We start from the raw sequence: 25,565 nt of genomic DNA on the forward strand, positions 1-25,565 counted from the left end.
TCCCCTTCACCTAGAATCTGCACCTCTTTTTTTTTTTTAATCCTCACCCAAGGATATGTTTTTATTGATTTTGGAGAGAGAGGAAGGGAAAGAGAGAGAAACATTGATAGTTTTCCTCCGGCACACGTCCTAATCAGGAGATTGAACCCACAACCTGGGTATGTACCCTGACTGGGAATTGAACTGGCAACCTTTTGGTGTACAGGATGATGCTCTAACCAACTGAGCTACCCAGCCAGGGTGCTTTATATTTTTTTAATGAGGTCTCATAAATTCATGTGTGCATCCTGCTTTTCTCATTCAGCAGTATTTCTGAAAACCCCTCCAGATGACTGGTTTGGCTCTAAATTATTCTTTTAATGACTGCCTGAAATCATGATTCATTTAACCATATGTCATTGTTGGGTATTCAATTTACTTCCAGGATTTTTTTTTCTTTTTGTTAATGTCACTACACTAACCATCCTTTCATAGATATCATCTATGGATAGATTCCCAGGAGTGAGATCATTATATTAAAAAGCAAATTTATATATGCTTCTAATTGTTATAACAGAAATGTTCAAAGATATAAAAGTAAAGGAAATAGTATAATGATCACCCATAAACCTAGGGCCAAGCTTCAGCAGTCATTAAGTCATGGCTGGTCTGGTCTCATCTAATTCTTTCCCAACTTTCCCATAGTCTATATTATTCTGGGAGTTGTTGGCTGACAGATACTTCATTAGTTAATCTATAAATATTTCTGTCTGTACCTCTAAAAGTTGAGGACTCTCGTAAATAACATAATCATAATACCATTATCAAACCTAAAAAAATAATCATTTCTATCACAAGTGTTCCAATTCCCTCAATTGAACCATACAGAATATTTTTACAGTTTGTTCAAATCTGGATCTTAATAAGGTTTAAGAATTAAAATTGGTTCTGTGTCTTATCTCTTAGATCTCTTCATTGATAAATTTGTGTGTGTGTGTGTGTGTGTGTGTGTGTGTGTGTGTGTGTGTGTCTTCCTTGCAATATCTCTGTTGACGAAACCAGGCCATTTGTCCTGCATAGTTTCCACAATCTGCATTTTGCAAATTGCCTCACCACAATATCATCTGTTCCCTACAACTGGTACTCAGGTGGATCAGATTCAGGTTGAAACTTTTTGCAAGAAGACTTATAGGTAATGCTGTGTGCTTCCGTCAGGAGGCACACAATGTCTGGTTATCGCTCTTTTGTGTTGTTAGCAGTCTCTAATGATCTTGCCTAGATTCAGCTCTCCAGTAGGAGTTGCAAATAGATGGTATCTTAGTTCCATCATTCTTCATGTATGAGCTGGGGTACTTCTATAAAAAGAAAAATTCCCCTTTTCAACTCATTGATTATCCTGAGACACAGTTCATGTATAACGAAGTCTAGATAAATTATTATTTCCCTTTATTTACCAGGTTTCAAAATAATGAGTTTCCTAGTATCCTCTCTAAATGAGGGTTGTTGGGGGTATCTGTTGTGTTGCCTTTATGAATTCGGGTAGGTTTTTAAATGTGAATTAGGGGTTAATAAACTCATTCTCTTTCTCTGTGGATAAGTGACCTTGGGTTAACTTTCTAGCTCTGTTCCCCTGGAAACATAATAAAGGTGGAATGTCGTGTATGTTACCAGGCAACATTGCTTATGATAAAAATGACCTCTAATTAGAAAACTACACCTGGCCTGGGAGAACTGTGACTTAACTGTAAACACCTCGCGAGAATCCATAGTTTGAGCTTTTCTAAATGCAGTGCATCCTTATAGCTGGGCTGTCTCTTGCTAGGACCTCTTAAAGCTATTCCCATGGGATGAAATAAAACATATTGGCTCATGGGAGTGGGACTTATAAACCAGAATGGCCCCCATACCCATTCTCCCCAAGAAGCAGATTATGAAATGGAGACTAGTACACAGCAGGTTTAATGAGAAAGGCTCTTAGAAAGCCAAGAAAACAGGATTGTGCAGAGGGAGAAGCTAAACTACAATATAGTTGCAACTATGAACCTGCACGGGTCCACAGGACTTCCTAGGTAGCTGGAATGGCCCTTTAAAGTTGTCCCCGTCTAGGCAGAGCAGATCCCTGAAAAGGGAAAGGGGCATAATCTTGGGCAAAGCGCGTCCCCCCTCCCCCACCTCCCCACACACACAGACAGCAACTCCCAGAGAAAGATTGAGGTGTGAACTGTGAGCAGCCAACACTCCAGGCAATGGGAGAAATGAGTATCTCAGTCTTAACAAGGATATCTGGCCAGTGCACCACAGCATCATTATACCACTCGTATGGCCTAGTTCCTTCACACCTGAGCCATCACACCTGACCCTGCCCTGCTGGCTTGCTGTCCTTTCTGTCCTCTATCCTCTAGCAAATCTTAAGTAAACTGGAGCCAGAGGGGATCTGCTCAGTTTTGTGAAATGTACCTCTAGAGCAGTGGTTCTCAACCTTTTTAATGCCTCGACCCTTTAATACAGTTCCTCATGTTGTGGTGACCCCCAACCATAAAATTATTTTCGTATAACTGCAATTTTGCTACTGTTAATGAATCATAATGTAAATATCTGTGTTTTCCGATGGTCTTAGGCTCTACAGCATTGGTTCTCAACCTTTCTAATGTCACGACCCACAGGTTGAGAACCGCTAGCAGGGTCGCCTAAGACCATCGGAAAACACAGATATTTACATTACAATTCATAACAGTAGCAAAATTACAGTTATGAAGTAGCAACAAAAATAATTTTATGGTTGGGGGTCACCACAACCTGAGAAACTGTATTAAAGGGTCGCGGCATTAAAAAGGTTGAGAACCACTGCTCTAGAGCTTTGCCAATGAATGTTCTCAATTTGGGGGAATTGGGGTAATCTGGTGGATGAAACATGGTATCTCAGTGCACGTTGATTTTGCATGTCACTTATTATAAACAAAAGTAAGCAACTTTATACATGGTTAAAGGCTGGTAACATTTTTTCCTGTAAACTTCATATTTTTGGTTCATTTTTCTTCAGAAAACTTGATCTTTTCCATCCAAAATTTTTAGAAGCTCTTCAGATGTTAAGGATAGCAAATCTTTGCCTATAACATAGGTTACCTATTTTTCCCATTTGTCATTTGCCTTTTCACTTTGTTAATAGTTGGTGAGTTTAGTATTTTTGTTTCATTTTTTTGTTTTGTGTTGTATGTTCAGCCCTTCAAAAATTTTGTATTCATGCAATCAAATTTATCAATCATTTTCATTACTGCTTTTGCATTTTGTCATAATTAGGTTTTCCTCACACCCAGGTTATAAAGCAATTAAACATGTTTTCTACTATGACTTGTGTGATTTTATCTTTTACCATATTTAAATGTCTGATCCATTCAGAATCTATCTGGGTATGAATAATGGATTCAATTTTATTTTATTTTTTTTACATAACACTGTCTGGTCCTCCTCACTTTGTTAAATTATTAAACATTAGAGGCCCGGTGCACAAATTCGTGCACGGTGGGGTCCCTCAGCGTGGCCTGCGGGGATTGGGCCGAAACCAGCAGTCTAACACCGCCTGCCGCTCCTGCTGATCCCAGCCCTGCTGCACCTGCCACGGGCTCGCACCCAGTCAGCCCTGATCAGGAGAGGCTCGCACCGCCGCAGCTGCACTCACCAGCCATGAGCCCTGCATCTGGCGCCCATGCCATTTGTCATAGAAAATACACTTCCTATTTCAAAACTTACTACAAAGCTGTAGTAATCAAAAAAGTATGATTGGCATAAGGACAGACTTAAAGATCAAAGGAATAGAGTCCAGTAATAAACCATACACCTACTGTCAACTGAGTTTCTCACATCAAATATAAAAATTAATTCAAAATCTTTGATCTACCAGTAAGTGTACTGGTATTTGCTCAAACTATAAAGAATAGGTATAAATCTCCATGATTTTGAGTTAGGCGGATATTTCTGAAATGACACCAAAAGAGTAAGCAACAACAACAAAAATATAGATCAATTAGACTTCATTAAAATTAACACTTTTGGGCTTTCAAGGGCACTACCTAAAAAAGTGAAAATACAAACCTCAGAAAGGAAAAAATATTTGCAAATTATATATTTGATAAGGCGTAATATCTCTACTATACAAAGAACTCTTACAACTCAACAATAAAAAAGACAACTCAATTATAAAATGGACACAGGAGTTGAATAGACATCTCTCCAAAGAAAATATACCAATGGCCACTACGCACATAAAAAGGTTCTCAGTTGTCATTAGCCATCAGGGAAACTCAAATCTAAACCACAGTGAGATCCTACCTCATACCCATTCTGATGGCAATAGTAATAATAATTTTAAAAGAAAAATAACAAGGCCCAGCCGGTGTGGCTCAGTGGTTAAGTATCGTTCCATGAACCAAGAGGTCCCAGGTTCAATTCCGAGTCAGGGCACATGCCCAGATTGCACGGCTTGATCTCCAGCAGGGGGCATGCAGGAGGTAGCCGATTGATGTCTCTTTCTCTCTTGATGATGTTTCTATCTCTCTATGCCTCTCCCTTCTTCTCTCTCTCTAAAATCAACAAAAACATTTTTTTTTCCAGAAGTAACAAGTTCTGGTCAGGATGTGGAGAAATGATAACTGTCATACATTGCTGGTAGGAATGTAAAAATATAAATGCTGCAGCTCTTTGGGAAACAGTTTGACATTTCCTCAAAAAGTTAAACAAAATTACCATAAGACCCAACAGTTTTACTCCTAGTATACTCAGGAGAATTGAAAATATGTGGCCTATAAAACCTCATACACAAATGTTCACAGCAACATTATTCATAATGGCCCAAAAGTGGAAGCAACCCAAATGTCCATTAATTTATAATGGATTCCATTCATATGAAAAGTCCCAAATAAGCAAACCCACAGATATAGAAAGTAGTTTAATGGTGGCCAGAGAGTGATGGCTAATGGGTACAGGGTGTCTTTTGGGAGTAATGAAAATGTTCTGAAATTTGATAGTAGTTTCAGTTGCACAATCCTGTGCATATACTTAAAACCATTGAACTGTTCAATTAAAAATGGTGAGTTTGATGGTAAATAAATTATATCTCAATAAAATTTTAAAAACAAAAAACAAGAGGGAGCCTTGCACAGATCAATGATGAAAATGTACTATAAATTCAGGAGTGAAGCTCAAACTCTGGCCTGGAGAATAGAGAAGAGTAGGTTAAACTGAGCCTGGGGAAGCACGAGGGGGCAGAGGTATCTCTCATACATTGTTGGTGTCAGTATAAACTGGTATATTCATTTAAGTAAGTGATTTAATAGTATTTATCAAAAAAAAGGAAATACAACATCCAGCCTATATGATCCAGGATTTTCATTCGTAGGAATCTAAAATCAATGTGTGGCTGGCACGGTTAGTACCCAGTGAATGTTCGTCCTATTACAAAGATGATAATCATAGGGGGAAACAATAAATTATGCAATTAACTCCTGCAGCCAATTCAGCTCTCACTTCTGCTTCTTTTTTGGAAAAATAATAAGACAGTGATTATCCCACAGGGTGGTATGACCGTGGAATCTCTGCTCTTTTAATCTTTACCAGCTGCATAAAATGGAAAGTTCTCCCCTAACGTATGAGGTCATTTCTAGAGATACGGAGCATACTAGTATACTAACAGATGAGCTAAAGATTCTCATGTAAAATTCCACCTCTTATAAAAGAGATGCAGTAGGCGTGGGAGTAGAAGGGGGGAGCAGCTTGAGCTTTAGCTAAATCCCATGACGCTACAAAGAAACCAAGAAATATCCAGAACGACTTATGCACGAAGCCTCATGGAAATCAGCAGTGACTGTGCAGCAAATGACACCCCAAGGAGGACGGAAAGAAGTGCCTAACTGAACCTACGCCTTTTTTCCCTTTCATTCTTTCTCCAACTCCAATTCCCTTTCAATGGGCAGTGCCATTATTTATAAACACTGTGCTTTGTTCATCCAGGAAAGAGTTCTATCAAAGCAGAAAACACCCAAGGAGAAGACCATCACACCAGCCTACTTTTCCAATTAATCATACCCAAGCCTTTCAGCCTATAAAGACATATCCTAAAGCCAACTTGCCTGAGTTGCAGGGAGAGAGAAATAGCTTCTGAAATCCACCTCATACCTCGAAAGATGACAGCTAACCCTCCAGGATGTTCAATGCCTTCACTCTCCTTGGAGCTGGTCCTATGGGGAGCAGGGAGTACCCATCAGCCCACCTGCCCCTAACCCCCAGATCTCAACCTCTCGCCCACCCAGCAGGTGAGATATGGTGGGGAGACAGGGATTGTGACATAAGCAAATGGCCTCAGGCTGATATATGTAAATGCCAGCCCAGGAGCTTCCTAGTAGGGACATGGCCTGAGAGGTCCTCATCACAGCCAACCTCTTGCAACCTCCAAGGGGGAGGAGGAGCCCATCCCAGGAGAGCTGACAGCAGGATTCCGGGAGAGGACGGCAGGCGACGGTACTGTAGGAGCCATGGACACGGCTATGTGTGTCTGCTCGCCCTGCTGCACCTGGCAGCGGTGCTGTCCTCGCTTGTGCTCCTGTCTGTGCTGCAAGTTCCTCTTCACCTCGGAGCGGAACTGCACCTGCTTCCCCTGCCCTTACAAGGACGAGCGGAACTGCCAGTGCTGCCACTGCACCTGCGCCGAGAACCCCAACTGCCACTGGTGCTGCTGCTCCTGGGCCAATGACCCCAACTGCAAGTGCTGCTGCTCGGCCAGCAGCAACGTCAAGTGCTACTACTACGAGAGCCGCTGCTGCCGCAATGTCACCATCACGTTCCACAAGGGCCGCCTCAGGACCATCCGCATTTCGTAAGTGCTGGGCACCCCAGGTGGGCCGCACTGGCTCAGAAAACTGGGCGGGGGGGGGGGGGAGGGGGGGACTGCTGGCTGTGGAGTCCACAGGGCAGGCCAGTGCCCCTGCCCCACGTCCATTTCTCTCTCTGAAAGGAGGAGACCAAGAATTTCGTAAAATTAATTGTGTCCTAAACAGCTCTTGACCATATACAGACTTGAGTTTCAAATCCACGCTCCATCATCCACACGGAGCACCAGCTCTCCTGAGTGTCACTCTCTCACCTGAGGGTCACTCTGTCACCTGTGCAAAACAGGAACAGCTAGAACTCCGTGCTTAAGCAGCTTGCCTGACACTGCCTGTGTGACCCCACGTAACCCTCGTCCTGTGCTCACCCTACCTCATGCCCCTAAGAAGTCCGAGAAAAGCGAGCCTCTGAGAGGGAAAGTTGCCCGGGATCATACAGCCAGCCAGATGCACTCAGGATTTGAACTCAGCGTCTGTGTATTCTTAATTTTAAAATGCACTACTGTAAAACGGAGAGAATACATGCCATGATTCATGGACATGAGGATGAATGTATGTGCTTTGTAATCTGTCATGTGATATACAAATATAAATTGCTCTTCCTCTTCCTCCTCTGAATTCTTGGCATCTGCAACACTTATTGGAAAAGCAATCCCTTTCACAGGGCGCTGCTGACCCATGGCCTATAGACAGGCCCAGGCAGTTGTGTATTCCCGCCAGCCTTCTCTTTGCTCCTATCCAGAGGGCATGCCACTGAGGGTCGCAATCACTCTTTGGGGACAATAAGCCTCTGTGTCAGGCATTGAATATCTTCCTCTTGCTCCAACCAAACCAGTCTTTTTATGTCACACATGAGGGGAGTCCGGAGTGCCAGAGACAGACTTCTTAGAGGCATAAGTTCGAAGTTTGGCGCTATGACAGGATTTGGAGAGGCAGGTTTGAAACCTTACAAGGTCAGAAAAGCACATCTGTGAGCAAAGGTTCAGTGAATTTGGGGGGAAATTGATCCATTTTGCATGTAACCACTTAGTAGATGATTAATAAACATTACTCTCTGCTTGTGGACCTCTTACGTCTGGTCCTTGCATGAATAACGAACCCAGAAACGGGGGTGCAGAAGTTCTAAGGTGTAGTGTCCACACCTCTCTCTCCTCTCAACTGCCCCATTTTCTGTGCATCAGCCAGGAGAGGCCCTGAGCCCATTTCAACAGAGGAGGGATGACACGGGTGCTTTGGGGAGATGCCTTAGGTCAGTAGCTCCCAAACTTTGCTTTGCATTGGAATCCCTAAGAATCTTTTTATAAAATAGTGATGCCTGGCCCCCATCCCCAGACATTCTGATTTTATTGGTCTGGAGTACCACCTGGGCATCAGAATATTATAAGTTCCCACTCCACCCCCAGTGATTCTACAATGCAGAATGGCTTGGATGGTATAAGGAGGGAAGTCAGGAGACTTACAGGTGATACAAAGAGAACCCAGGTGCAAGAACAGGCTTGAATTTGGAAGAGGGAGAAAGCCATGCAGAGGAGCAGAGGCTGGATGTCTCAACCAGAAGGGTAAGACTGCTGGGCTAGATGATGGTGTGGGCATGAGATCCCTGCTCCTGAATGCCCAGGTCTATGCCTGAGGCTTTCAGAAGATGGTCAGAGTTGCTATTACAAGTGTCAGGAGATCAGCTCTTGGCGCACGGAGGTTTGTCTTCCATCTGGCCTCTTTCCTGGTTTCTGAACCACCGTCTCCCTGTCCCTCACCACTACTTACTGCTCAGCATCTTGCTCATCTCACCCCACTCTGGTTCATCCATCCCTCTCTGCCTTACTCATTCCTTTTTCACCTCCACCCCAGCTCCCTGGACCATTTACCACCTGTCTCTTGGCTCCTCTCTCTTTTCTCTTACCCCAACAACACCTTCCCTCCCTTCTTTCTGATTTTTAATGCTGTCTCCCTTTATATTACATCTCGATTCTCAGAGCCACCTTATCAAATTAGAGAGGTCCATCCAGCTAACAGGTGTACAATGGAACTGTTCCTCCAGGTGACCCCTTCAGGACCAGGCAGGAGGCTGGGAAGGCAGAGAGGGAACATGACTGAGAATATTGAGGCCTGCATGCCTGGAGCCCAGCATCCAAATCCTAAGGGAGGAGCTTTCCAGGTGCCTGAGTGTCCACAAGGGGCACTCTCTGTCACCACAGGGCCACTCATTCCAGAACACTTGAATAGCAACTTTGATTGTCTGGGATCTGAGATATAGGTCCCTAGCCAAGGGAATGGGGAAGGAGATAGGGGCTTAGAGGGACGACAAGAAGGCCAAAGCAGAAGAGAACACACTCACAATGTCAGGATCAATACCCAAACCTCTCTAACGTAAACAGAGGAAAAGAAATAGAAACAGTCACAAATTGTGTATCTGCTGATACCTCCGTCCCCACAGCGAATTCACTTATTTTCATAAACTGCTTTTCCCCAATTTGCACTTGAATTTTACAAGTAAGCTTTTACTTTGTCCAGAATTCTTACAATACATGAAATCAGCCTCAGATGTTAGACAAATAAAACACACACACACACAAACAGTACAAACACATACTTTCATGGTCTTGCTCATTGCTCTTCTCTGCTGTGGACATCGGCTGGCTAGTACCAGAGGGTAGTAATTGCAGTGGCCACATCTGTGGAATGTTGTTTAGTAGGCACCAGCAGTTAAGCACTTACCATCGATTAGCTCATGCAGACTTTGTAGAATTCCCACAAAAGAAGTAGTATCGTGAGCCTCAATTTACAGATGAGGAAACTGAGAATGAGAGAGGTTAAGATGTACCTCTACTCTAGTGCATTCTATCACGTGCAATCCGCCCAGATCCTTAATTCTCAAAGATGTACCTCTACTCTGGTGCATTTTATCACGTGCAATCCGCCGAGATCCTTAATTCTTACTCGCCTAGTGGTGAGACACCAGGTTTTAGGCTTCGCTCAAACACTGACCTCCCGGTCTCCTGGGAAGGACACTTTCCCCATCCTCTTTGTGTTCCATCCTACACAATAATGATGATGTCAATGCCCTCCAGGCAAAACCCACCAACAACGCACCTGTAGTTGGACAACACTGGATTCATTGTCTCATGGCAACAAGTGAGAACATGCACCATGGTTAAGTGTGAGGTGTCTCAATAAGTTATTATAGGTTCACGTTAGGTGAGCGTGCAGGGATGAATCTGCTGTTGGGTAGATTAATAAATCTCGTCTAGAAGGTGAGAAGAACAGAGAGATCCTAAGGCTGCAACTGGTGAAAAAGCAGCGGTCCCTCCCATTAACCAGGAGAGGGGATGCTGGGTACTTGTGTGGTTTGGATAATGTTCTTGCTCTTGTCCGAATTCAAAAATGATGAATTCTTGTGGTCTTGTGTGTGCTTCGTCCCAGAATGGCCTTGCCTGGTGCTGGTGTTCTGGGATATTGTTATGACCACAGAACATCGGAGTGGGCTGATACTTTCCAAGGCTTTTCTCTTGCTCAAAATTAACAAGTACTTACTGAGTTCAGGGCTTCTCTCGGGTCTTGCAGGTAATCCAATTCAACTGTAATCCTCAAGAAACCCCCTAATGGGTACTAATTTCATAATGAGGAAACAGGCAGAGACAGGTTCATTGACTTTTCGGAGGTCACCCCGCTTAAACACAGTGGAGGCAGGTTTAGAACCCCGACAGCCTGGCACCGAGCCCATGCTCCTCGCCATCCCACGGGCCCGCCGCTTTCCAAGGTGGAGAAATGGAGCAAGCCCTGGAGCCCGCATCCTGAAGCCCTCCGTGTGTTTGCTTCTTTCAGCTCCAAAACCGCCCTGCGCATCGGGAGCAGCGATACCCAGTTGGATGAGATAAGGCCGGTCACGTCGGGGAAGAGCCACCTGGTCGACCATCTCTTGTGTCCCATGTGCAACCGGCTGCGCCTGCATTCCTTCATGCTGCCCTGCAACCACAGCCTGTGCGAGAAGTGCCTGCGGCAGCTGCAGAAGCACGCAGAGGTCACTGAGAACTTCTTCATCATCATCTGCCCGGTGTGCAGCCGCTCGCACTGCATGCCCTACAGCCACAAGATGCAGCTGCCCGAGAACTACCTGCACGGGCGCCTCACCAAGCGCTACATGCAGGAGCACGGCTACCTCAAGTGGCGCTTTGACCGCTCCACCGGGCCCATCCTCTGCCAGGTCTGCCGCAGCCGGCGCATCGCCTACAAGCGCTGCATCACCTGCCGCCTCAACCTGTGCAACGACTGCCTCAAGACCTTCCACTCGGACGCGGCCATGCAGGACCACGTCTTCGTGGACACCAGCACCGACGACCAGGACGAGAAGATCTGCATCCACCACCCGTCCAGCCGCATCATCGAGTACTGCCGCAGCGACAACCAGCTGCTCTGCAACTTCTGCAAGACCTCCTTACACAACGGCCACGACACAATCAGCCTCATCGACGCCTGCTCCGAGAGGTCCGCCGCACTCTTCAGCGCCATTGCCAAGTTCAAAGCAGGTTCTGGTCCCCTTCTCTCCCCTCCAGAATGGCACTGAACTAGGCTGCGCCATTGGCTTGGTGCCCATACCTGGCAACTACCACCAGCCAGTTAACCTTCCTGTGCCTTGGTTTTCTCATCTATAAAATAGGGATAAATAGTAATACCTCCCTCATGGTGAGATTATGAGGATTAAATTAAAAAAAATTTTTAAAGGAAAAAGGAAGGAAAGGAAGGAAGGAAGGAAGGAAGGAAGGAAGGAAGGAAGGAAGGAAGGAAGGAAGGAAGGAAGGAAAAAAGGAAGGAAGGAAGGAAGGAAGGAAGGAAGGAAGGAAGGAAGGAAGGAAGGAAGGAAGGAAGGAAAAAAGGAAGGAAGGAAGGAAGGAAGGAAGGAAGGAAGGAAGGAAGGAAAAAAGGAAGGAAGGAAGGAAGGAAGGAAGGAAGGAAGGAAGGGGGAGGGAAGGGAAGGAAGAAAGAGGAGGAAAAAAACAATCTGACACACAAGGAATCCATAAAGATTCTATAATCCTAGATATAACCTTGGTGACCTTGGGCCCTATTTTCCCCCTTGAAAAACGGAGAGTTTGATCCTCTGGTGTCCTGAAGTTCTGTGAGCCTTTCTAAGGTGTTTTGTCACTAGGATTCAAACTTGTTCTTAAGGACTCAATTCACTTCCTGAGGAGATGCCATAAATAGGCATTGTAAACAGATCTCCATGGATATTCAAAAGCCGGTGATCCGGGGACACCATTTGAGAAACTCTGGGCCCTGGGGAGAAGTTCAGTGTCTGAAGCTGTGGTGTCACCCCAGCTACACACTGGCACTGCCCGGGGAGCCTTACTAACTAGGACCAGCAGCAGCAGCGTGTCTCGGGAGCTGGGAGACATCACCCCATCCCGTCTACATGGGAATCTGCATTCTCATCAGGATCCCCAGGAGATTCCCTGCATTAGTTCGAAACCTAGCTGCAAACTTCCTCCCCTGAATTCCTGAGCCCCAAATTAGGCCACTTTAGAATCTCAGCAGGTGAGGCCGAGAGGCAGAGTGGTTTTTACAGTTCCCCAGGTGGTTCTGGTGCTCACAGAGGGCTGAGAACCACAGCTGGAGCAACGGAAAGCACAGGCTTTGGAGTTAGACAAACATTAGGGACAGCCCTCATTTCTCCCATTTACTTGCTGTGTGACACTGGACAGTCATTTAACCTCCCTGAGCCTTCGTTTCCTCATCTATAAATGGGAACAATATCTTCCTGGTAGAAAGATGTGTAATATATCATAATATGTGGATATGATCCATAATTTGTGTAATGTGTGGATCTGGCACATAAAAATGTCTAATTTAAAATAACAGCTACATTAAGTATATTGCCTGAAAGAGACCTTGACTGGACTTTTCTCTAAGACCAGCTCTTGCAAAGCTGTCATATTTGTAAGGGGGAGGGGTGCTTCTGGCCTCCTCCTGCCTCCTCTCCTGGCGCTGCCTCTTTCCCCTCCTCTATGAAACTTTTATCCTGCCTCTCGGGACTTTGCTCTCCTTAAGCTTAACTAATCCCTAATAAAGCAAGAAGTGTCCTATCCAGGTATCGTTGACAGTGAGTAACTATTGAATAGTTAAATAAATTAATGCGTAAAGTGGAATTTCAGTTGCCATAAGTCACAGGAGGGCTTGCATTGGGGAGGGCAGGGGGCATTCCTCAGCACCCTGCCAGCACACCCTGATAGTTTCCTGTTCAGCCCCCATCTGCTTCACCACCTCATTCTTTCTGGTCCAGTGTGAGGCAGGAGGTGGGCAAAGAAAATGGGGACTTTAGGAAGTAGGCCAGAGGGTAACAGTGCTGATATCCTCTCCCTCCACACACACACACACACACACACGCACACACGCACACACACAAAATGTTAGAACATGGGACATAATGGCTTTCACTCAACCAATACCTTTCAAGCACCTCTACGCATCCTGGTCATAGTAGTAACCAAGACAGCCCTCAGCCCTGTCCTCGTGGTCTGACAGAACTCCAGGGTTTCTCTTACTCAAATGCATATCTTTGTGACAATGACCACCACCCACGAAGGTCCATGACTATGTTAAGAACCAAGTCCATAGACCCATGACTATGTTAAGAACCAAGTGCAAACAAGACTTATCACCCCACTCCTGAGTACAATTTGGTGAGGATTGCAGCTCATGGACTCACTGCAGAGGTGGCCCTTTAAGGGAAGGGGCTTACTTTGGAATAGGCCACGTGTCTTCAAGTCGCCACCTAATGCCCAAGTCCCTATGAAGCTAGCAAAGGTGCCCATTTCACAGGTAGAGACATGCTACGTGCCCTCCTGGGCTGCAGTATCATTGGATTTATGAGTGCCCTGCACATCCATGTCCTCTCATATGCATCTCTGTAATCCTAATGCCTAGGAAGGCATGTGCCATGGACCAGGTGTCCAGTCAGTGTTTGTTGAATGACTAAGTGAACTTAAAATCCAAATACCATGTATGAGGATGCAGGATGAACTGGGTTCTCCTTCAAGTGTAACAGCAGACCCTTTATGGAAAGGAAGTGGGGGAAAGGCAAGAGAGGGAGCCCAGCTGAATCCGAGGGAGTAGAGTCCCCCAGCAGAGAAAAAAGGCGTGTGAAAGAGCAGCCCTGTCCAGTTGTCTAGGGTTGCGTTTTTGGTGAATGAGGCAGGGCAACATTTAGAAATAGTCACCAGAAATGCAGTCCTTTCTCTTACCCCTACAAAAGCTTAGCCTTCACACAGGGAACACCAGTCACTTCGTGATGTCACATCTTCTCAAGTCCAATTTGCTGACAAGTGAAGTCTGGTGAAAATTAGTAGCAAGGGAGGCCTTGAACTTCCAACTTCATACTCAAGGCCACAGGGAAGTGTGCCGGGGAAGGGTGATTGTGATATCTAAGGGAAGTACTAGAGAAGGAGGAAGAGAGGAATCTACTGTGGGAGGCCAAGTGCATTTTATAAATCGTTTTATGAAATGCGTTCTGGTGTGTTTCAGCCCAGCTACAAGTGCCTTCCCTGCCTCCCCACCCACTGCCTTGTAGTCCAAGGAAATTTGCTCCAGTTTACTACACTGTAAACAGTGGTTCTCAACCTTTCGAATGCCGCGACCCTTTAATACAGTTCCTCAGGTTGTGGTGACCCCCAACCATAAAATTATTTTCGTTGCTACTCCATAACTGTAATTTTGCTACTGTTAGGAATCGTAATGTAAATATCTGTGTTTTCCGATGGTCTTAGGCGACCCTGCGAGAGGTTCTCAACCTCTCGTGACCCACAGGTTGAGAACCGGTGCTGTGGAGCCTAAGACCATCGGAAAACACAGATATTTACATTACGATTCGTAACAGTAGCAAAATTACAGTTATGAAGTAGCAACGAAAATAATTTTATGGTTGGGGGTCACCACAACATGAGGAACTGTATTAAAGGGTCGTGGCATTAGAAAGGTTGAGAACCACTGTACTACAGGCTTTGACATCTGGGGAGATGAAAACTTTAACTGAAGTAACTAACTTGGTTGTTTTGCAGTCCGATATGAAATTGATAATGACCTTATGGAATTCAACATTTTAAAAGGCAGCTTTAAAGCGGACAAGGAGGCGAAGCGAAAAGAGATCAGAAATGGATTTCTCAAGCTACGCAGCATCCTACAGGAAAAGGAGAAACTGATCATGGAGCAGGTGGAGAATCTGGAAGTGTCCAGGCAGAAGGAGATTGAAAAATATGTGTACGTCACATCCACGAAAGTGAATGAAATGGACGGCCTGATCGCCTACTCCAAGGAAGCTCTCAAGGAGACAGGCCAAGTGGCGTTCCTGCAGTCCGCCAAGATTCTGGTGGAGCAGATCGAGGACGGCATCCAGAGCACCTACAGGCCCGACCCACAGCTCCGGCTACACTCCTTGCACTGCCTGCCCTTGGACTTTGCTGAGCTCTCCAATGCCATCCATGAGCTCTTCCCCATGGGACCCAAGAAGGTATCCTCCTCAGGGGATTCCCTGCCCTCCCCCTACCCCACACACTCAGAAATGATGATTGCCAGGAAGGTCACGTTCAGCACCCACAGCTTGGGCAACCAGCAGATATACCAGAGAAGCTCCTCCTTATTGTCCTTTAAAACCACCGGGGGAGAGAAGGTCAAGGTGGGTCTGGAGGCCTATGGGCGGGCGCAGTCCACCGCACCTGCCAAAACCACAGACGGCCTCTACACCTACTGGAGTGCAGGGGGAGAAAACCAGTCTCTGCAGAACAGCGGCAGCTTCCACAACTGGTACTCGTTCAACGACTGCGCTGTGAAAACCCCAGGCCCCATTGTTATCTACCAGACTCTGGTGTATCCAAGAGCTGCCAAGGTGAGAAAAAAGCTCTTGGCTCTGTGGGAAAGGTGAGAGGGTGTGGGGTATGGAATGGACGTGGGTAGTCATTACTGCTTTGACCTCTGGGGTCTGGTCACTCAGATCGGCGCCTCTGGACTCTTTGTGGTCAGCTCATTCAAGAGGGATACGTTTCTGAAATCTAAGCAGCCCAAGACTGGCTTAAAGCAAACAATGTAATTAACTCATAGTGAGAAATATATCTGAAAGCCCAAATCCCACTTCAACAGCAGCTTCTCTGTTGAAAGAGAACCCAAGGCCAGAAGCAAAATAATTTGAACAGACGGCTTGGAAAGTGTAGTATTTCCTGAGGAAGGCCTGTAATAGTAGAGGGAGGCAGAAATCGGGATTAGAACTGCAGGTTCCATTACCTATCAGCTATAATTCCTCTAAACTGCTACCATTCCTAAAGAAAATACCCAGACTCAGCATGATTTGGAAAGATTGGAGGATAATCCCCACTGGCATTCCAATTCTTATCTTGTAAGATTCAACTTTTTTGTGGGGAGTAGAGGGGTGGATCTCTCACAGACTCTGCAACAGCCATCATCTGGCTTCAGGGTCATGACCTCTACTTGATTCTCTTGGCCTAACTTAGACAAATAGCCTTTCCTTGTTAAATTCCTTTCAAATCCCGCTGAACCTAAATTGAACTGTTTGTAGAATACTCTGTTAAAGTTCAGGGAAGAAAAAAAAATTATTAACATGAAACTAGATATTCTATTAGAGCGTATCTTCTCTCGTCTTAGGGTTCCCTACAAGGACATTTCCAAGGCCAGCCCATGGCCTGCTTCCCTGTGGCAGAGCTCATCCTTTGCCCCCATAATCTGAGAACACTTCCAAATCCTTGAAGTCTAAACTAGGAGTGCTCAAATATGAATGTGCACTTGGGTATCTTGATAAAATGCAGGTTCTGTCTCGGTGGGTCTCAGTGGGGCCTGAGATTCCTCATTTCTAACAAACATCTAGGTGTTGCCATTGTTGCCGATCTGCAGGCCATACTTTGTAAAAGGGCCTTAAAACAATAAAATGAAAGCCAGATACAAGGCAAGCTTTCCTTTTCCTCTCCCCTGAGGCATCATAATCTATGTTTTGGAGTCTATAATTGATACTAAGCATGATCATATGCTGCAACATGGAACATACCCTCCCATAAGCCATCAGACAAAGCCAAGTATTTCTGCCCTTCACATAAGAGATACAAGTGAGCAGCTAAACCTACATTTCCAAATGGTACTAGATCAGCAAAGTCTGCAGTGTATGTGACATTAGCTCGGGGATGACATTAGGTCTCATCCCCACACAACTCAGACCTCTTAGGAGGTTGGCAGGATCTTGCCCCAGAAGGAAAGGACTGGTGATGTCTGCTCTCTGCTTGGGCTTGGAGAACAGTCAGTCACTCCATGCCACCTATTAGTGGACCCTGAATGAGCTCAAGAAAGAAGTCTAACCTGGCCAATGTGGTTCAGTTGGTTGGGTGTTGTCCCATGCACTGATAGGTCACCAGCTCAATTCCCGGTCAGGCCGCATGCCCAGGTTGTGGGCTTGATGCCCAGTAGGGCATGTGCAGGGGACAGCTGATCAATGGTTCTCTCTCATCGATGTTTCTCTCTCTCTCCTTCTCCCTCTCTAAATACACACACACACACACACACACACATTATATAATAAAAGGGTAATATGCAAATTGATGGAATAGTGGAACGACCGGTCACTATGATGCACACTGACCACCAGGGGGCAGACGCTCATTGCAGGAGCTATCCCTAGTCCTCAGGCCCCGATTGCCCGATCGAAGCCTGTCAGCCAACCTCTCAGTCCCTTCCCCAGGCCTGCAGGCTCTGATTGCCCGATTGCGAACGGGGAACCAGGGGTGGGTGGCGGCAGGGGCTGGGGCTAGCTGCCGGCAGCCGGGGAAAATGGCCCTGATTGCAGGCCAGGCCTAGGGACCGTACCCATGCATGAATTTTGTGTGCTGGGCCTCTAGTATATACACTCCTGCCTGCCTGATATATATATATATACTAGAGGCCTGGTGCATGAAATTCGTGCATGGGGGGTGGATCCCTCAGCCCACCCTGCACCCTCTCATAATCCAAGACCCCTCAGGGGATGTCTGACTGCTGGTATAGGTACATATTGACAAGTTATATATCCCTGCAGGATCGGGCCTAAACTGGCAGTCGGACATCCCTCTTGCAACCCAGGACCACTAGCTCCTAACTGCTCGCCTGCCTGCCTGATTGCCCCTAACCACTCTGCCTGCTTACCTGATCGCCCTAACTACTCTGCCTGCTTACCTGATCACCCCTAACCACCTTTGCCTGTCTGCTTCATCACCCCTAACCACTATGCCTGTCTGCCTGATCGCCCCTAACCACTCACCTCCCTGCCTGATTGCCCCTAACTGCTTGCCTGCCTGCCTGGTCGTCCCTAACCACCTTTGCCTCGGTCCCGCCACCACGGCTTTATCTGGAAGGATGTCCGGAATGACGTCCAAAAGGTCGTTCGGCTGTCTGGTCTAATTAGCATATTATGCTTTTATTATTATAGATATATTTTTAATTCTAAAGTTTAAAAAAAAGAAAGGAGCCTACACAGGAAAACCTAGTCAAGTCATAAGCTGTCAAGAGAGTGGTATTTGATGGAAAAATATCCTTGATCCCTATGTTAGGATCATGGAATGGAATTCACACAGAAATCATAGTGCTCAGAAATGCAGAAGATGAAATCTCTCAAATGATGGTTGACTAACAGACAGTTTAGAAAGTATTCTTAAAATTTGAGTTATAACTTGTCAATATGTGCCTTAAAAATCCTAAGGAGTTTTTATAAAACTCAATTTTACTTCTAGAAATTCCTCCCAAGGAAATGATTAAAAATTCAGATCAAGATTTATGCCCAAACGTGTTTATTGCACCATTATTTATTAAAGGATAAAATTAGAAACAATCTAAATGTTCAACTATAGAAGGTCTAAATCATTTGTGGGGCAGTTATTAAAATGGTGCTTTACTAAATTTTTAATGAAGCAAGGAAATATATAATAAGTGATATAAAGCAGGAATCAAAGCAATATAATCCAAATTATATGTATTTCTGTGTTTGTATATATTCCAAAATTGGAGAGAAATACTAATTAATTATTAATTGAATTGTGGGATTATATGTAATATTTATTTTCTTCCCTTATAACTTTTCTGTATTTTCTAAGTATTTCACAGTGAGTACATTTATCTTGATAAGCATAAAAATAACTTTCATTAAGTTTTAAAAGCAAGTATAAAAAAAACAAACACGTCATAGACACAGATGGTAGTATGGTGATTACCAGAGAGAAAGGGGATAGGGGGGAGATAGAAAATAAATGGTGATGGAAGGAAACTTCATATTGGCATCTTTCTGTTCTTGAAACACAATATAATATACAGATGATGTGTTATAGAATTGTACACCTGAGATCTGTATAATTTCATTAATCAATGTCACCCCAATAAATTTAATAAAAGTTTATAAATGAATAGATAAAAAAGGAAGAGACTCCAGAGAACTCCCTTGCCCCCTCTGCCATGTGAGGACACAGGGAGAGAAAGTTTGTCTATGTCCCTGGAAATAGGTCCTCACCAGACACTGAATCTGTAGGTGCCTGGATCTTGGACTTTTAGCCTCCAGATCTGTGAGAAATAAATGTCTGTGTTTGTTTTTTATTTTTTAAGAGTAATTATAAATTAATTTTATAAATATTATAACATTTATTAAAATGTAAATAAAACATGCAATATCTATTTAAAAATATAATTATTATAAAATATTTACATGCCAGGTACAATGTGCTAATTGACACTTGTTAATATATCTCTTCCCAAGGGTTAATATTTTATGCTTTGAGTATGAACATATATCCTCCATTGCTTAAATAAGTCAGTTCACCTCTTTTGGGTACATAAAATAGAGAGTTGGAATATATGCATTTTTCATCTCCTAGGATTCTGTGCTTCCTTTGGAATTTGCTAAAAGTAATGTTTCTGAGCCTCAACTGTAAAATGGGATAATAAAATCTCCCTTCCAGAGGGTTGTGAGGACGAAGTGAGTTAAGAATGCCTGACACAATCTGATGCACGATGGATGTGTAATAAATGGTAGTTACTAGTACCCTGATTAGTGGTGTTAGGAGGACTACGGTCACCTCCATGATGACTGACAGGAACAGAACTCAGAAGAGTATCTTTCTGTTCTTGAAACACATCACAAGCTTCAGTCAGGCCTCATAACACAGCCGTTCAATACTGCTGCACAAGGTCTAATTCGAAGTCAGCAGCTAGAGGAGGTGGGGCCAGCTTAAACTCCCCCCACAGATAGTCACTGACACAAATCTTTATGGGAAAGAAAGCTGAAAGGTGTGTGCTAGGACCACACCCACATGTTCATTTCTTCATAGGTTTACTGGACATGCCCAACAGAAGACGTGGACTCTTTTGAGATGGAATTCTATGAAGTCATTTGTTCCCCTCCAAACAATGTGCGGACAGAGCTCTGTGGACAAATCCGGGACATAACGCAGCAGAGTCTGGAGCTGCACAACCTGACCCCCAACACCGAGTATCTGTTTAAAGTCAGAGCCATCAATGATAGTGGCCCTGGCCAATGGAGTGACATCTGCAAGGTACTGTGCACATTCATTTCAGACAGATTTTCATTGTAAGCTCTGGCTGCAGGTCTGTTAGGATGATCATACCACAGAACTCACCCTGTGACTGCCCCCTCTGATCCCAGAAAACCTATTAACTCAGGGCCTCAACTGACTTTGCAAATGTGGCCTAAGAATCAGTTTGATTTTTAAAAAAAGAAAAAAAAAAAACATTTGTGTTAGGCATTGTGTTAGGTTGTAGAGATTCAGAGGAAAATAAGACATAATCCTTGCCTTCAGAGTCTAGTAAACAAAGAGTCGTGGTGTGAGAAGGACCAAAAAAAAAAAAAAGAGTTACCTGTTAGTCCTGGTGGTGACTGAAAGTCAGGATTAGGTGTCAGATTTAACAAATACAAATACAGGATGCCCAATTAAAGTTGAAACTCAGGCAAACGACAAATATTTTTGGTATCTGTATATTCAGATATAGATATGCTAAAAAAAAAAAATTCACTTGCTGCTTAGCTGCAAGTCAAGGAAAGCCACTGAAAGGGTCAGGATGGACGCCCCAGAACAAGGTGCCAGGTGATCCCTGCGCTCTTGGTGATGCAAGGCTGGTTCTTCCATAGAGCCCCAGGGACATGCATTCGTGAGGATGATTTTATGGATACTCAGAGGAGGGAAGGAAGACAAATACCAAGACTATGCAGAGCTATCTTACAGTACAACAACGACAGTATTCTTTGCAGTTTGAGTAGATTATGTTTTCATCGGGAATTTTTCAGAAAGAGATTAAGTCCATCCATTTCAGCTTTTGAAAAGAGAAATTTATATATATAAATAGAACAAACTGATGTTTGCCAGAGGGGAGGGGAGTTGGAGGACTGCATGAAAAGGGGGAAGGGACGGAGAAGTACCAATTGGTAGTTACAAAATAGTCACGGGGGGTGTCAAATACAGCCTAGGGAATACAGTCAGTAACACTGTAAAAACTATGTATGGTGCCAGGTGGGTGCTTGAATTTTCAGGGGGATCACTTTGTAAATTACATAATTGTCTAACCACTCTACTGTATACATGGAACTACTATAATATTGAATGTCAACTGTAATTGAAAAATAACATTTTTTAAAAAGGGAAATTTATAGTACAAAGAGAGGGGAGTCTCATGAGACCACTTCCAGCCAGGGCATGGCATGCATATGATACCCAAGGGAACTAGGAAGTCATTGTTTCTCTCAGTCTCAATCTCTCTCTCAATCTCTCCCTCTCTCTCTCTCTCTCTCTCTCTCTCTCTCTCTCTCTCTCTGACTGGTGACATTCCCTTTCTTTCTGGTCCATTGCTTGCAGAAGAGAATCTGATGGGTTGCCTCTAGTGATAAAGGGAAGCAGGAGGTAGAGCGGGGAGAGAAGTCTACCAGTAGCAGGCCTCCTGGGGGAGGGGCAGGGGGCTCTCTACTCCCTCCTGAGAGCCAGCTCCTGGGGTCATGCTCTGTTTCTGGAGCCCAAGACCCCCATGGGTCCCTCCTTCTCCCCCAGAGGTCAGACGCTCACATGGGAAGGAAGTGGGAAGGAAAGGCTGTTCCTCCTGCCACACCCCAGCCAGTCACTGTGTCGGTCAGTTGCCCCAGAGCCCTTCTTGTGGCTGCTCTTCTCTCCAGAGCCTGGAACACCCACAGCTGCTACCGCGTTTTGCAGCGTGTCCTTCTGACCGTGATTTTTCCTTCAATCTAATGTCATCTGCCTTCTCATTTAAAAAAAAAAAAATTTCCTCAATAATGTCTTGCCCATGAAGAGCACTCAGTGCTATTACTAATTTTTTTCCAGTGTTATCCTCTGTCATTTTAATTTTTTAAACATATTTCTGTTGATTTTCAAGAGAGAGGAAGGGAGGGAAATATCAATAAGAGAGAAACATCTACCAACAGCCTCCTGCATACCCGTTACTGGGGATCAAACCTGCAATCCAGTCATGTGCCCTAATTGGGAATCGAACCAGGGACATGGGACAAAGCTCAACCAACTGAGTCATACCAGCCAGGGCTGCTCTGTCATGTTTAGATGCTAGGGACAGAGATGGGGCTGGAAGACTGAAGTATGTTGGCTTTAAGTAGATGTTTTGTTATCCCCCTTTAACTCCTTGAGAACAGAAGTCATGTCTGATTCATCTTTCTTTCCCCCACTATGCTTACCACAGCACTGTGCACATAGCAGGCTCTTAATGGTTATTGAGTGAATACATGAGTGAAATGTGAGCAAACAAATGGACATATGAATGAATGTCTAAATTAAAGAGTGAAGGAATAAATGGATAGACAAAATTAATAATTACAAAGTAGCAAAAGCTGCCTGAAAGCTCCTAAGTGTCTTATACAATCAGTCAAGAATAACACTCCCCCCTGAAATGGTGTTTATGTGATTAATCTGCACTCCGGGTCTGGGAAGAAAACTCACTGCAATCCTTTTGCTTTTTAACACAATTTCTAAATGAGCAGAGCACTAATTAATGAGGTTTTCTGGAGGCTTCATTTTTACCAGAGTCACAGAGCTACAATATAGATTTTTCCTTCAGAAGTAATTCTTCCTCCCTCTCTGCGATTGTATTAGCATTCCAGGGGAACACTGGCTTCCTTAACATTTGTCATGATTTGCATAAGTAAAGGCTTCAATGGCAAATGAAAATAAGATGGTGTGTTTGAATGACATTTATAAAGCTTCATAAAAGTAATGACTTCAGCCCTTTCCTATAAAATCGAAATATTTTTCCTTTGGCATCAGTTCAGTGCAGGTATTCCTGAAAGGTTTCATTTAAAATGATGTAATGAGGCAGCAGAATCATTGCTTCTCTGAAATGCAATATTTCTATCAGATGTACTTTTGTAAAGGAAGTGAAATAGCACCTTTTGTATTTGATTTTCATAGTCTGGGGCTTGTTGATTTTTTTAAAAGGGATTTTATTTGAAGGCTGGCACGTGAAGCATGAAAATTAACTTGAACACTTTTTAAAGGTGCCATTTATTGAAGGCAACGCTGTGTCAGACGCTGTCTATTCACGATCACTGATGATCTCAACTACTTGGCAGGTGGGGAGTTACAGCCTCCATTTTACAGAGAAAGAAACCGAGGCTCACAGAGACGGAGTGTCTGGCCTCAGGTAACTCAAAGGAATTGAGTGGGAAGCTAGGTCTCCTCCAAGGCAGTAGCGCGTTGCCCCCCCAAACCCCCCCGCCCCCCGTGAACCATAATCAGCTGCAGGGCAGGCTCCGCCCTGGGGACCTGGCACCTCATTCTGGGAGAATGTCATCGAAGCCAACAGCAATGAGAGCCAGACTTTTATTTCTCTGAGAGGCGAGAACATGCATTGGAAAGAACATTGGACGTGGGCTGGTGTACCTGGGCCCAAGCCCCAACGCCGCCAGGCTGCAAATGCTGTGAGGCCAGGCCCCATGTTGGCCTGACTCGCCCCCCTTGGCCCACAGTCCCGGTTGTAAGCCTCTAACATCCAAGACCCTGACGGATATTTTTGAAGGAATGGAGAAATGTGTTTGTAGGCAAGTCCTCTACCCTTTGGCCTCAGATTCTCCTCCTGCTCTTCCTCTCATCCTCAATGTCCCTGCTGACCACCATCCCCATTTCTGGAAATGGTCTCCTTACTCTGCCTGTCTCCCTCTGACTTCAAATCACAGCCAACTTCCAAGAAGTCTCCCCATGACAAAGGTAACTTTCCATCTATGCACTGGTTTCCTGTTGCTGCTGAAACAAATTAGTGGCTAAAACAACATAAATGCATTTATTATCTGACAGTCTGGAGATCAGAAATCCAAAATGGGCCTTTTTGGGTAAAATCAAGGTGTCATCAGGGCTGTATTCCTTCTGGAGGCTCTAGGAGAAAATTCATTCTCTTGCCTTTTCCAGCTTTCAGCAATCTCCCACATCCCTTGGTTCAGGGTCCTTCCTCCATTTTCAAAGACAGCACCGATAGGCTGAGTCCTTATCACCCTGCCATCTCTCTGGTTCTCGTTTGCCTTAGTCCCACCTGATGATCCAGGATAATGTCCCTATCTAAAGGCCAGCTGACTACCAACTTAATTCCCCTTTGCCATGTAACATAACATAGTCACATGTTCCCGGGATTGGGACATGGACATCTTTAGGGGACATTATTCTGCCTGCCACAATCTGTAAATCAGATGACCCAGGTTACATCAGATTTGGAGGTAAAAATTCAGACCCAACAATAGTCACAAACTGGCACTGTTCTGGTTCTTTCTTCGGGAAATGCGCCACCCCACCCCCACCCATCCTCTCAAATTCCTTCTCTGTCTGTACTGGGGTTCCCCTCCCCCGCCCCTGTGTCTGACTTGTGCTGGCACCCTGAGTCTCTGCAGGGCTGCCCCCTCCCTGCTCGCTGCCTTCAGGATGGAACCCAGCCACAGATCAGGGTCTCCTGGCCTTCCTGGGCATCTTACCTGGCTTTCCTAAAATTCTCGTTCTGGTTTATCCTCTGTCCCTACTGCAGGGGCTGCGGAGGACCCAGAGGGCTGGGCTGGGCTCACAGCCCCAGCACTGTCATCAGCTCCCATTCACACGAGGTGCCTTAAAGAACATGTAGCCTAGTCTGTACAATTCCAGTCCCACCACAAATTAGTTGTGGGACTTTAGAAAAGCTACCCAATCCTTCTGAGCCTCAGTTTCTTCATCTATAAAATGGAGACGGTGGCACCTGCCTCGTGTGATTGTCATGAGTTGTTAATGAAATGATGTGCGTAGCACCTGGCACACAGCAGGGGCCCAGCCCCGGGGAGCTGCGGTTTCCCGGTGGCTGACGCCATGGCTCTCGGCTTCTGCTTGCAGGTGCAGACACCCGATGGGCATGGGAAGAACCGAGCGAAGTGGGGCCTGCTGAAGAATATCCAGTCTGCCCTCCAGAAGCGCTTCTGAGCCCCCCACGGATCAGGCAGCAACGTCAGAGACACACCACAAAATAGACATATAGACACACACATACGTATATGTATTTTCTCACCACATTCCTCAATGAGGCTGCAAATGATGTTCCAGAACCAGAGCTGTTTCAGCAGGAGTCTTCTAAGAACTAATAAAAGGAAATGCCTGATGCCATGCCTAACTGTTCATTATTATGACACAAAGACACAAAATAGTCAGCAAGTCTCCATGTCGCCATTAGCTC

At 44.9% G+C, this 25,565-nt stretch overlaps 1 protein-coding gene across 1 annotated transcript; it reads left to right on the forward strand.

Annotated features, from left to right (window-relative positions):
- Positions 1-6,503: 6,503 nt before the first annotated feature.
- TRIM42 (tripartite motif containing 42) lies at positions 6,504-25,315 on the forward strand (the record flags this gene model as incomplete). The annotated part of the gene is made up of 5 exons (XM_079794636.1): positions 6,504-6,844; positions 10,677-11,377; positions 14,903-15,726; positions 20,186-20,410; positions 25,229-25,315. The coding sequence occupies 5 exons, from the start codon at positions 6,504-6,506 to the stop codon at positions 25,313-25,315; spliced, it is 2,178 nt and encodes a 725-aa protein (XP_079650762.1).
- Between the last annotated feature and the right edge of the window lie 250 nt (positions 25,316-25,565).

This window comes from Cnephaeus nilssonii (assembly GCF_951640355.1).
Source record: "Cnephaeus nilssonii genome assembly, chromosome: 17".
In the NCBI taxonomy this organism is placed as follows: Eukaryota; Metazoa; Chordata; class Mammalia; order Chiroptera; family Vespertilionidae; genus Cnephaeus; species Cnephaeus nilssonii.